Source organism: Carlito syrichta, unplaced genomic scaffold, assembly GCF_000164805.1.
Source record: "Carlito syrichta isolate Samal-C Ts95f unplaced genomic scaffold, Tarsius_syrichta-2.0.1 Scaffold309720, whole genome shotgun sequence".
Classification (NCBI taxonomy): Eukaryota; Metazoa; Chordata; class Mammalia; order Primates; family Tarsiidae; genus Carlito; species Carlito syrichta.
In genome coordinates this window covers 18,319-32,344 of record NW_007253816.1, presented here as the reverse complement: position 1 = coordinate 32,344, position 14,026 = coordinate 18,319, and the positions used below count along the sequence as shown (strand labels likewise).

Here is a 14,026-nt window from a genome sequence, read left to right as displayed (position 1 = left end):
TCACATCTGCACTCACTTCTCTCCTTACAGTTTAGTATATACAGTCAAGAGGAAACAGGCTGCCTTGTCAACACTTCTGACAAACACTGTCAACTCAATATTCAATTTCATCACTTCCTAGTTCTACTTTCCAGTCTTGTCCATGTATCTACCAACATCCAGTCATATCAACACAACACAATGTTAGACACCATACCGTAACCATCATTGTCATTATCACCATTGTACATGCGCTACCAAGAAAGAAGAATGAAGATTTTTGGTGTTAACACAGTTTCAGATCATTAAACAACAGCAATCTGTGGGTGTTGAAAGAATCTGTAACGCTCTGGCTGACATGTACTACATGAAGGCAGGCCTATGATGTTTGCATCTATTGAACATGTAGAGATTTTTTTCCTTATCTTGATTCCTTAAACGATTCAATGAAACAACTACATACACAGCTTTGACAATGTATGAGGTACCCAATGCATGAGTAACCTAGAGATGATTTTCATCATATAGAAGGATGTGCATATATTGCATGCAAACATTTGCATGCTATTTTATAAAAGGTACCTGAGCATCTGCAGATTTAGGTATCATCACATGGTGCTGGAACCAATCCCTTGCATATATTGGGTACTAACTGGGTCATGTCCACTATACAGAAATTCAATTCAATTAAGCAGCAGCAGCAGTTAAAAAAAAAAAAAGAGCTTAATTACTGCAAAGCAGCCACATGGAAGACAGGAGATATTTCTAAAATCCCCTTTGTGAGAATTTTGGGGTTTTTGTTTTGTTTTGTTGAGTTGGAGTCTCACTCTGTTGCCCAAATAGAGTGCAGTCACATGCTCACGGTCACTCAAGCCTCAACCTGCTGGGCTCAGGCGATCCTTCTGCCTCTGCCTTCCAAGTAGCTGGAACTACAGGTCATGCACTACCACGCCTGGCTAATTTTTTTTTTTAATTTATTTATTGTAGAGATGAGGTCTCGCCACGTTGCCCAGGCTGGTCTCAAACCCAGGGCCTCAGGCAATCCTCTCACCTCGGTCTCCCAACATGCTGGGATTACAGGAATGAGCTGCCATGCCCAGCCATGGAATTTTGGGTTTTCAAAGGCAATTTGATAGCAGGAGGCTAGGAAATGACCACTGTTGATTGGTTGAAGATGAAGTCATAAGGGTGTCAAAACCGTCTTCATGTGCAGAGAGCCATAAGGGTGTAGAGCTGTGGGGATCAAGACCGTTTGAGTCAGATCTTTGCCATGGGTCACAGATCTGGGTGGAGCCAGTTGGTCCATCAAAATGCAAAGTCTGAAAAATATCTCAAAGACCAAGTCTAGGTGTTACAACAGTAACTGGAAAAGTTACAAGTCTTGTGACCACTGGTGACTTGACTCCTGGGCATAGGCCATGAGAGAAGTAAAGTGGAGGACAATGGCTGGTTATCATTTATAATTTCTGCCTATAGTTTTACAGAAAGGTGTGTGGGAAATCAATCAAACTCTGGGAACATTCAGGGAGGTCTACGTGATCTAAGGTTCATTGTGAAAGAGAAAATAAGTTCAAACATCTCGAGGGCAACAGCCATAAAAAAGAATGAACTCATGGATGGAGCCGGAGATCATCATCCTAAGTGAAATGACTCAGAAACAGAAACGAAACACCACATGCTCTCACTTATATGTGGGAGCCAAAGTCACAAATATGAAAATAGTCAACACCAGGGACACCAATGGGGGGAGTGCAGAGGAGGGTTAGGGTTCAGAAACTACCTATGGGGCACAAGATTTACTGTCTGAGGAATGGGCCACTGGAGACCCAATCCCCCCCACTGCACAATATGTCCATGCAACAAATATACGTGTGTAACCCCAAATCTAAATAGAAACAAAAATAAAATCTTGAGGGCACTTATCTCAGAGGTCAGGACATGAACATGATAAATCATTAATGGCTATTCTCTATTGAAGTGACTATGTGTGAGTAATCATACAAGGAAGAAGGCAAGCTCAGAAACAAAATTTAAAAGCAAATTTGTTCACTTTTAACTTATGCCTGTAACTTTGCAGGATTCAGCTCTTTTCCGCAGCTTGTATCCTGTAGCACCATACTAATTTTATATAGGCAGTTTCATGACTGTGTTTTAAAAAAAACCTGAAACTACTTAAGGCTTTACTACATGTTTACATTCACAGAGTTCACCTCCAAGGTGTCTGAAATAAAATAAAACTAATGAACACTTTCCCACATTCCATCCATTTATACAGTATCTCTCCAGTGAATCCTTTTATGTCTATGAAAGGAACTGAGTAAACTGAAGGCTTTCCCACATTCCTTACATTCATACGGCTTCTCTCCAGTGTGAGTTCTTTCGTGTACTCGAAGGAAAGTGGAACGACTGAAGGCTTTCCCACACTGTTTACACTCATAGGGTTTCTCTCCAGTATGAGTCCTTTCATGTCTTAGAAGGAAACAGGGCCAAAAGAATGCTTTGCTACACACCTTACATTCGTACGGCTTCTCTCCAGTGTGATTCCTTTCATGTATTTTTAAGTAACTGTGGCGACTGAACGCTTTCCCACATGTTTTACACTCATAAGGATTTCCTGCCGTGTGACTCCTTTCATGGTGACGGAAGGTGGAGAAAGAACAGAACGCTTTCCCACACTCCTTACATTGATAGGGCTTCTCTCCAGTGTGAGTTCTTTCATGATTTCTAAAAGAATAGATATCAATAAAGGACTTCCCACATTCACATTTATAGGGTTTGTCTCCAGTGTGAGTTGTTTCATGTCTTCGCAGGGAAGCAGGAATACTGAAGGCTTTACCACACTGTTTACATTCATAGGGTTTCTCACCAGTGTGCGTCCTTTCATGTCTTTGAAATAAACTGGGCCAAACAAAGACCTTCCCACATACCTTGCACTTCTGAGGTCCATCTCCAGTATGTGTTATCATGTGTCTTCGAAAGCTTGAGCCATGAGATAATGCTTTGCCACATAGCTTACACTCATAGGGTTTCTCTCCAGTGTGAGTTTTCTCATGACTTCGAACGGAGCTGGGAAAATCAAAGCCTTTCCCACATACTTTACATTTATGAGGACCATCTCCAGTATGCATTATCATGTGCTTTTTAAAACTTCTGGGATGATAAAATGCTTTCCCACATTGCTTACATTCATAGGGTCTTTCTCCAGTGTGAGTCCTTTCATGTATTCGAGTATAATAAGAACAACTGAAGGCTTTCCCACATTGTTTACACTGATAGGGTTTCTCTCCAGTGTGTGTTCTTTCATGTCTTAGATAGGAACTGTAATCAGGGAAGGCTTTAGAACACTGTTTACATTCATATGCTTTCTCTCCAGTGTGTGTTCTTTCATGTCTTAGATAGGAACTGTAAAAAGGAAAGGCTTTAAAACACTGTTTACATTCATACAGATTCTCTCCAGTGTGAGTTCTTTCATGCATTTGAAATAAACTGGGCCAAACAAAGGCTTTCCCACAGAACTCACATTTATAAGGCCCATCTCCATGGTGTTCTGCCATGTGTCTTCGAAGATTTCCAAGAGAAAAGAAGGTTTTTCCACATTTCTTACAATCATAGGATTTCTTTCCAGTATGGGGTCTTTCACGGGTTTGAAAGGAACAGTGGTAACTGAAGACTTTCCCACATTGTTTCTGTGTAGATGGCTTCTCTCCATATTCCTGATACTCACATGGCCTGTGTCCAGTGTTAATTCTGTTGCAGCAATTAAGAGATGAACAACTCATGATGTCTTTTCTACACACACTCCCTTCACATGGTGTTACTCCAGAAGTTTTCTCGTTCAAAATAGTATCAGGTAGCTGGCTGAAGTTTTCTCCACATTGACTACCTTGTTTATTGTCACAGGATCTCCCTTCCATAAGACGTCTATAAAAAAATAAGTGCATTAGTGAAGGTTTGTTTACTAATTATTTATTTATTAATAGGTACTGGGTATACATTTTTAATATTATCATGCAAAGTGCAGGCTTCATATCCTGTTTTAACATGAATGGACTAAATGCCTTTCAAAATTGCTTGACCGCAGCTGTTATCAAAATGGCAATATTTGTCCTCTCCAAAATTCATGTGGGGATTATTAATACTGTTTCCAAGGGAACGATTTTGCAAACACTGAATAGCTGAATAGCTATGTCACCTTTATGTGTTTGCAGAAAAATTTCTAAACATAAATAAATTTAAGCTGTGTCTATTCACTTTCTTATTTAAAAAATTTCTAGTTATTCTAAGATTCACTCCAGGAACATAGCTTTCTCTTGTGAGTACAAATTACCTTAGATTTCTCTTGGGATTTTTGTGCTGATCGTCAATGTTCTGGTCTTCCCATTTCACTCCTATAATGTAGACCCAGAAGAATCACCATAAATATTACAAAAGTAGAAAAAAACTTTAAGATTTTATGTACACTGCAATCATGCAAAATTAATTCACCAAACTACAGTTGGCTCTTGAACATAGGTTTGGACTGTATATGTCCACCTATATATATAAATTTTCTTTCACTTCTGCTACGCATGAGACAGTAAGATCAACCTCTCTTCTTACTCACGTCCACTACACCTGAAGACAATGAGGATGAAAACCTTTATGATGACCCACTTCCACTTTAATAGAGAGTAAATATAGTTTCTCTTCCTTATGATTTTCTTAGTATTTTTTTCTCTCCCTTACTTTATTGTGAGAACACAGTGTGTAGTACATATGACATAGAATATATGCATTAACTGTTTATGTTACTGATAAGGCTGCTAGTCTATTAGAGGGTTATTAGTAGTTAAGGTGCAAGGAAAAAAAAAGTTATATAAACACTTATGACTGCATTGGGGCTGGTGCCTGTAATGCCCACATTGTTAAAAAATCAAACACATCCACTTTGCACATTCCAAATCATTGAATAGAGTTGATAACCAAGAAACAAACATCTTTAAGTGAAGACATGATGTCAACCTTACCTATACAATCTAGATTTCTAATAGTTTCCAGCATCACATCTCTATAGAGATTCTTCTGTAACGGACCCAGCAAAGCCCACTCCTCCTGGGTGAAGTTTACAGCCACATCTTCAAAGGTCACTGAGTCCTGAAACATCTCACATGTACAGAGAAGAAAGGTTGAGGATGGCAGTGCTGACAATCTATACTCACTACATAAATGTCACATGATGCTGTGGCTTCCAAGCACTTATTCAGTGATATGGAAAAGTCACTCTTATTCTCTGTCTACATTCACTTTCGCCCACACAGCAATTTTGATGCTAGAATTGAAGATGCTTGGCAAAGTACCAGTTGGGACACACCACTTATTGATGAGTTAAGGGAGTGAGATTTCTAGCCTAGGTCACACTTAATGTCTACTTGTACAGTGGGCCTACAGTTCCGGTCATGACAAAGTCCTCCTACTTACTATACAGAAGAAAGTTAGCACTTAGCAGTCCTGATTCTGCATACCCTTTGAAACACTTGCTCAAAAAGTTGGATTTTACATGGTGTCTAGGCATGGAATCGGGTAGAGCACTCCACTAATGTAATGAATGACAGGGACTGAGGTTGCCTAAGTTGTTTATGCAAAAAATATATTTCTGTAACTCCAGTCTTTCCCCTGAAAGGTAGAAATTTGGTTACATGCTCATAAAAAGGAGAACCACTGCTGGGTTTGAATATTTGTCCTCTCCAAAATTCACACTGAAACTCAATCTTCAACGTGGCAGTAATGAAAGTCAGGGCTTTAAGAGGTGATACGGTCTTGAAGGTTTCAACCTCATGAATGGGTCAATCCATTCATGGATTAATGGCAGGAGTGGAACTGGTGGCCTTATGAGACAAGAAAGAGACCTGAGGTAGATGCTCAGTCTCCTCATTATGTGATGCTTGTGCCACCTAGGTACTCTGCAGACTCCCCACTAGCAAGAAGGTTCTTATTAGATCCCCTGGCTTGACATTGAACTTCCCAGTTCCAGAACTATAAAACATAAATTTATCTTTTTTTTTTTTGAGTTGGAGTCTCACTCTGTCACCCAGACTGGAGTGCAGTGGCCGCTCCCGGTCACCGCAGCCTCGACCTGCTGGGCTCCGGCGATTCTTCCGCCTCAGCCTTCCAAGTAGAATATCATTTCTTTTTGAGTTGGAGTCTCACTCTGTTGTCCAGACTGGAGTGCAGTGGCTGCTCCCAGCCACCGCAGCCTCAACCCGCTGGGCTCCGGTGATCCTTCTGCCTCAGCCTTCCAAGTAGCTGGAGCTCCAGGCACGCGCTACCACACCCAGCTGATTTTTTTGATATATTATAGAGATGAGGTCTCGCCAAGTTGCTCAGGCAGGTCTTGAACCCGTGGGCTCAGGTAATTTACTCATCTCAGCCTCCCAAAGGTGCGGGATTACAGGCTGGGCCACCGAGCCAGGCTAAATATCATTTCTTATAAGTTACTCAGGTTCAAATATTCTATTATATGCTATTTAAACAAGCAAACAAACAAACCAAACAGACTAAGACAACCAGGAAATAACAAGCTGGGCACTGGGTCTCACATGAATGACTGGTAGACAGAAACATTACACATGTTCTGTTGAAACTTTTTCTTGGAGAAGTTAGCCCATTCTATGTGATTACACTAAAAAAGAACATTTGGCCAGGTGTGGTGGCTCACGCCTATAATCTCAGCACTTTGGGAGGCCGAGATGAGAGGACTGTCTGAGCCCAAGGGTTCAACCCCAGTCTAGGCAACTTGACGAGACCTCATCTCTACAATAAATCAAAAAATTAGTCCGGTGTAGTGGTGCATGCCTGTAGTTCCAGCAACTTTGAAGACTGAGGCAGAAGGATTGCCTGAGTCCAACAGGTCTAGGCTCCAGTACCTGTGAGCATGCCACCGTCCTCCAGCCTGAGCGATAGAGTGAGACTTCAACTAAAAAAAAAGAACATTTGAAAGTTGGTAAGTGGCTTACTCTCAACCAAATATGATAAAAGACTAATGAAAGGACCAGGGGCAGAGGCTAATGCCTGTCATCCCAGTGCTCTGGGAAGCTGAGGCAGGAGAATAATTTGAGCCCAGGAGTTCAAGACCAGACTGAGCAAAATAGCAGTATCTCATCAATACAAGAAACTTTTTAAGTTAGCTGAGCATAGTGATGCATGCCTGTACCCACAGGACTGAGACAGAAGGATCCCTTCCGTCCAACCCAAGAGTTCAAAGTTACAGTGAGCTATGATCACACATTCACCCATGGAATTTTTATACAGGAATATTCACCAATATAAACAATATGCTGAGACATAAAATACACTTGAGTAAATTTAAAAGAATAAAAATGTTTCAGAACTTCATCAGAGAGAAGGAAACTGATACAGGCTAGAAACTTGAATCAAATTTTAAAAACAGATACATATAAACACATACATGTATATATAAAAGTATTAGAAAAGGATTAAATGAAATCACAACAAATTCTTCTTTTTTTTATAAGTTGGAGTCTCACTCTGTCGCCCAGGTTGGTATGCAGTGGCACACTCATGGCCACCGCAGCCTCGATCTGCTGGGTCTTAGGCAATCCTCTGACTCAGCCTTCCAAGTAGCTGGAACCACAGGCATGTGCCACCACACCTGGCTAATTTTTTGATTTATTGTAGAGACGAGGTCTCACCAAGTTGTCCAGGTTGGTCTCGAACCTGTGAGCTCAGGCAATCCACTCACCTCTGCCTCCCAAAGTGCTGGGATCACAGGCTTGACCCACCATGCCTGGCCTAACAAATTCTTTGGTTTTATAAGTCCTGGCTGATCTAATAGATACATGTTTGTTCAAAATAATCGTATCAACAATGTACTGAGTTGTGATAGCTTCCAATAGGGCAAATGAACAATAATGATGCTATATCGAATGGGAGAGAGAAATTCAGAACACTCTGTTATATCACTGAAGCATTACTCCTGAAGACAGTATACTGTTACCTGAAACTGAAGGTCTATTAGTTGTAAATGGCATACTATAAACTCTAGGGAATTCACCAATAAAATTTAAGAAACAAATAGACTTACTACACTAGTAGAAGAAAGAAAACGGAATCATACAGAATGCCCAGTTAAAATGGAAGGAGAAGAAGTTGAAAAACAACAAATATAACAAAGAAAAAATAATATGTACACATAAATGCAATTATGTCAATTACCACTTTCATTTATTTATTTTTTTTTTTTTAAGTTGGAGTCTCGCTCTACTGCCCAGGCTGGAGTGCAGTGACGCGCTCACAGCCACCGCAGCCTTGACCTGCTGGCTCAGGTGATCCTTTCACCTCAATCTTCAAGTAGCTGGATCCACAGACACGCATCAACATGCCCAGCTAAATTTTTTTTTTTTTTTGAGTTGGAGTCTCACTCTGTCACCCAGGCTGGAGCATAGCGGAACACTCCAGGTCACCACAGCCTTGACTTGCTGGGCTCAGGAGATCCTTCCACCTCAGCCAACCAAGTAGCTGGAACTGCAGGCGCACACCATGCCTAGCTAAATTTTTTTTTTTTTTTGGCTTATTGTAGAGACGAGGTTTTGCTAAGTTGTCCAGGCTGGTTTCAGGCAATCCTTTCGCTTCAGCCTCCCAAAGTGCTGGGATTACAGGCGTGAGCCATCATGCCCAGCTTAATTATCACTTTCACTGTGTATTATCTATAATACAAAAAACACCAGAAACTGAAAGCGTAGAATTTTTTAAAAAGGGCCCAGCAGTGAGTATAAGAAAACTATTTTAGGCCGGGCTCAGTAGTTCAGCCTGTAATTCCAGCATTTTGGGAGGCCGAGGTGAGTGGATTGCCTGAGCCCACCGGTTTGACCAGCTCATTCCAGCTACTTGGAAGGTTGAGGCGGAAGGATCACCTGAGCCCAGCAGGTCGAGGCCGTGGTGGCCGTAAGCATGCCACTGCATTCATTCCAGCCTGGGCAACAGAGTGAGACTCCAACTCAAAAAAAAGAGAAAAAGGAAATAAACCATTTTAAAAAGAAACACATAGATACATTAAATAAAATGGTATGGAGATACATATGCCATTCGAGCCCTAATCAAAAGCTATATTAAATTCAGACACATTAGGTTTTAGATCAAAGAAAATTACAAAGGACGGAGAGATTCCATAATGATAAAGAGATCAATCATACAAGAAGACATAATGACGCTTAATATCTATGCCCATAAAACAGAGCATCAGAATACATGAGCCCAAATCTTACAAAATCTCAAGTCAAAATATAAAAATCTACAATTACAGTTGGAGAAAAACAACTCACTTCAGGCCTGGCATGGTGGCTCATGCCTATAATCCCAGTACTGGGATTACTTTGAGAGGCAGTGGCAAGAGGATTGCCTGATCTCAGGGGTTCGAGACAAGCCTGGGCAACTTGGGGACACCTCATTTCTATAATAAATCAAAAAATTATCTGGGCGTGGTGGTGCATACCTGTAGTTCCAGCTACTTGGAAGGCTGAGGTGGAAGGATCACCTGAGTCCAGTAGGTGGAGGCTGCAGTGGTCGTGATTGTGACACTGCACTCCAGCCTGGGCAACAGAGTGAGACTCCAATACAAAAAAAGAAAAACAACTTATTTCTACCAATAATTAATAGATCAGTTAAGCAGAAAACCCCTAGTGATAGCTGAACTAACCAACCAGCATTATTAAGCACCTGCTTATAATTCATACATATTTGTAGAATCCTTCATTCAACACCAGCAGGATAAACATTTTTTTCAAGGCCACATGAAATATTAGACCAAGACAGATCATATTCTGAGGCATAAAACCTAAACAAATGTAAAAGAATAAAAATTCTATAAAGTATGCAATCAAACCACATTAGAATTACTAGAATTTGATAAGACACAAAATTGAAAAGCCTACAGAAAGTAGATATTTAAGCCACAAACTTCTCAACCACACAAACATCAATGAGAATTCTCAGACAAAATGTAAATATTGCAATAGTGACACACTATTAATAGTCACACACACACACACACACACACACACACACACATCTTAGCAAAATCTTTAAAATGCAGCAAAGGCAATGCTTAGAGGAAAATTTAAAGTCCCGAATGCTACAAACTCTTGAAAGTAAAGATCTAAAATCAATGCTCTACACTCCCACTTCAAAAACCTAGAGAAAGAAGAGCAAGATAAATGTAAATCAAGCAGAGAGGAAAAAAAATGAGAGAAGACATTAACGAAATAGCAATCAAGAAATGAATCAAGACCAGCCTGGGCAACTTGGTGAGACCTCGTCTCTACAATAAAATAAAATAAAATAAAAAATTTAGGCCAGGCACGGTGGCTCAAGCCTGTAATACCAGCACTTTGGGAGGCTGAGGTGAGAGAACTGCCTGAGCCCACAGGTTCGAGACCAATCTGAGCAACTTGGTGAGACCTCATCACCACAATAGAAATTAAAAAATTAGCTGGGCAAGGTAGCGCATTCCTGTAGTTCCAGCTACTTGGAAGGCTGAGGTGGAAGGATCATCTGAGCCCATCAGGTCGATGCTGGGGTGGCTGTGAGCGTGCCACTTCACTCCAGCCTGGGCAACAGAGTGAGACTCTGAATCAAAAAAAAAAAAGAGAGCGAGAGAGAGAGAACTCAATCAAGAACATCAGCAAGCAAAAGCTACTTCTTTGTGAAAATCACCAAAATTGGTAAACCCATAGCCAAGCTACTTCAGAAAAAAAGAGGAGCCATCCCTGTGAATCCCATGAATATTAAAGAACTATAAAGAAACATTAGGAACAACTGCATGGCACAGATTTGATAAATTATATGTAATGAACCAATTCCTTGAAAGACTCAATCTACCAAAAGTAACAAAAGGAGAACTAAGTAATATTAACAGGCCTATTGAGGAAACCAAAACAATAAATAATAAATGTCCCAAGAAATAAGGCCAGGATATCACTGGTAAATTCTGGCAAATGCTTAGGAAAGAAATGGCACCAAATCTCTACAGTCGCTTGGAAAAAGAGAAGAGAATACTTTCTAATTCATGTTATAAGGCCAACATCACCCTAATACCCAAACTAGGCAGACATTACAGACATATCTCTGCCATGTGAGGATTCAAGGGAAAGACTGCCATCTGCAAACCAGGAAGTGGGCCCTTATCAGAGACCTGGTGTCTTGATCTTGGATTCCCAGACTCTACACCTCAGGAAAATGAATGTTGTTTAGGACATGCAGTCTATGGTAATCTATATAGCAGCCACAGTCACTAGGCTAGGGAGGCTGTTTCTCTACCACACATTGAGGCTTTGAAGTCTACAGTAATCAGGTATTAATAGAGTGATGGATAGAGATCAATGGGAAATAGCAATTTCTGGGAACAAGAGCATCTATTTAAGGGTATAACATCCTATGACCCAGCAAGTATTGCCAGGCAGTGATACAAATCAGAGACACTTCAACACAAGGGATAGGGACAGATGGTTATCTACAGGAGAATAATCAATCTTCTGCCCATTATCCCATATTATTCCAAATAATCAACTAATCATAGAGTTGCCTGTTTTCATGAATTCTTACTCAGCTTCCATTCTTGACATGGTTTTAAATTTCTCATACTAGAAAAGATGTTTTTGACTCTCAACATTTTCCACTTCTCTGCCTTCTCCCATTTGCTTAACATGGTCCATCTAGACACCTCCTGTATACAACTGTCTCCTTTCACCACATCCCACTGGAACAGCTACATACAACCTACTTGACTCGCCCCCACAACCCACATACACTGCACAGATGTGTGTCAGTGATCCCCTCTCAGTCACAGTGTGACTCCAGGGAACTTGTGTCTCCTTCCTCTGAACACATCAACTAGAACTGCCTGAGGGAAACCTGCTTGGGTAACCCTCTGCACCCCAATAAAGTCTTCAGCCCACAGGTCTTCTCCCCTCTCTTGCTGCCCAACCACTAGTTGAGCATCCATGTTCTAGATGACACCCAAGTAGCTGTCGGTCTTCAATGTTTGCTACCCTTCTCTCTTGGGATGTCTAAGCAATACACATTTTTCCATTATTTCCTATGTTTTGTTGAGTGGTCTCTTCTGTATCTCATCTAACTGATAAACCTGAACCTCATCAGATGAACAAGATCAGGGCTTTCTTGGTAGGATTATCTTGGCAATGGCTATGTTGGTAAAGAAATGGACTCTGAGCCAGGCTTGGTGGTTCAGCCTGTAATCCCGCGCCTTTGGGAGGCTGAGGTGAGTGGATTGCCTGAGCCCACGGGTTCGAGACCCGCCTGGGCAACTTGGCGAGACCTCATCTCTACAATAAATCAAAAAATCAGTCAGGCATGGTAGCGCATGCCTGTAATTCCGGCTACTTGGAAGGCTGAGGTGGAAGGATTGCCAAAGCCCAGCAGGTGGAGGCTGCGATGGCCGGGAGCGGCCACTGCACTCCAGTCTAGGCGACAGAGTGAGACTCCAACTCAAAAAAAAAAAGAAAAAAAGAAATGGACTCTGGTCAGACAAGAGCTATAAGGTATCTGTTAGCAAAACTAAGATTCCTTAAGAAGGAAACTTGGTCACTGATGTGACATTTAGGCATTAGGTCACCCCTTCAGGATGACAACCTACAGGTCACATCTGGCAGGTTTCCCAATTAATGTATTTGGATGAGGTCTTATGATTCATGGCTCACATCCTGTCGCTGAGTAAAGAATCTATTGTGAGTGCTTGGAATCCTATTGTAAATTCCTCAAACTGTCAATGTACTGATTAAAAACCAACCTACTGACAGTGAGAACACTGACTTGTTTCTGAATCATGAAGTTTTGCTGACTGTCTTGAACATAGAACATTTTAGCTTGTATATTGTCACCTATAGCCAATGTTTGTAAACTCTATTGTACCCTCCAATGAAAATGACAACTCTGATATAAGGAGACCCCCTCCTTTTTCCTAAACTTTCTTGTAAAAGTATTCCAGCTAGTCACAGACTTGTGACTAGCAACACATCCAACTTCACTGGAATGTCTTCTCAGGTTGGTCTACCAATCTGGCTTCCAATAAAGCAGAAAATTATTTTTGCCTAAACAATCTTAATTTTGGTCAACAGAAGTATCTGATGAAAGGCACAATCTAAGCATCCACAAACAAATCCCGGGACATTCACTAAACCAGGGCTATAGTTTATAGCCAGTCTACAAAAAGAGTTCCCAAGATTCAATTAGAAAAACATACAGGCAGGGTGCGGTGGCTCACACCTATGATCCCAGCACTTTGGGAGACTGAGGTGAGAGGACTGTCTGAGCTCACAGGTTCGAGACCATCCTGGGCAACTTGGTGAGAGCTCGTCTCTACAATAAATCAAAAATTAGCCAGGCTTGGTGACGCATGCCTATAGTTCCAGCTACTTGGAAGGCTGAGGTGAAAGAATTGCCTGAGCCCAGCAGGTCAAGGATATGGTGGCCATAAGCATGCCACTGCACTCTAGCCTGGGCGACAGAGTAAGACTCCGACTCAAAAACAAAAATAAAAAAAAGAAAGAAAGAAAAGCGGGCAACCTCTTCGAGTCCCCTCCCACTGTGGGAGTTTCTCTGTCCTCTCAATAAATCCTTCTTTAAAAAAAAAAAAGAAAGAAAAGCAACAGAAATAAAGCAATAAATACACAAATGGGCCGGGCACAGTGGCTCATGTCTATAATCTCAGCACTTTGGGAGGCAGAGACAAGAGGATTGCCTGAACTCAGGAGTTCAAGACCAGCCTGAGCAACATGACAAGACCTCGTTTCCATAATAAATCAAAAAATTAGCCAGGCAGCTGGGCTCGGTGGCTCAGCCTGTAATCCTGCGCTTTGGGAGGCTGAGGTGAGTGAATTGCCTGAGCCCACGGGTTCGAGACCCGCCTGGGCAGTGAGACCTCATCTCTACAATAAATCAAAAAATCAGCCGGGCGTGGTAGCGCGCGCCTGTAATTCCGGCTACTCGGAAGGCTGAGGCGGAAGGATCGCCGGAGCCCAGCAGTGAGGCTGCGGTG

The 14,026-nt window shown here is 41.5% G+C and overlaps 1 protein-coding gene across 2 annotated transcripts; it reads right to left on the bottom strand.

Annotated features, from left to right (window-relative positions):
- Window positions 1-2,246: 2,246 nt before the first annotated feature.
- Window positions 2,247-5,109, bottom strand: LOC103270063 (zinc finger protein 823-like). 2 transcript variants are annotated; one of them, XM_021717377.1, is made up of 3 exons: window positions 4,986-5,109; window positions 4,307-4,367; window positions 2,247-3,900 (listed from the first exon to the last, which is right to left on the bottom strand). In XM_021717377.1, the coding sequence occupies exons 1-3, from the start codon at window positions 5,017-5,019 to the stop codon at window positions 2,247-2,249; spliced, it is 1,749 nt and encodes a 582-aa protein (XP_021573052.1). In that variant the 5' UTR covers window positions 5,020-5,109. The 2 variants fall into 2 exon arrangements, with proteins under 2 accessions (XP_021573052.1, XP_021573053.1); XM_021717378.1 differs by having other exon boundaries at window positions 2,247-3,882; window positions 4,986-5,106.
- Between the last annotated feature and the right edge of the window lie 8,917 nt (window positions 5,110-14,026).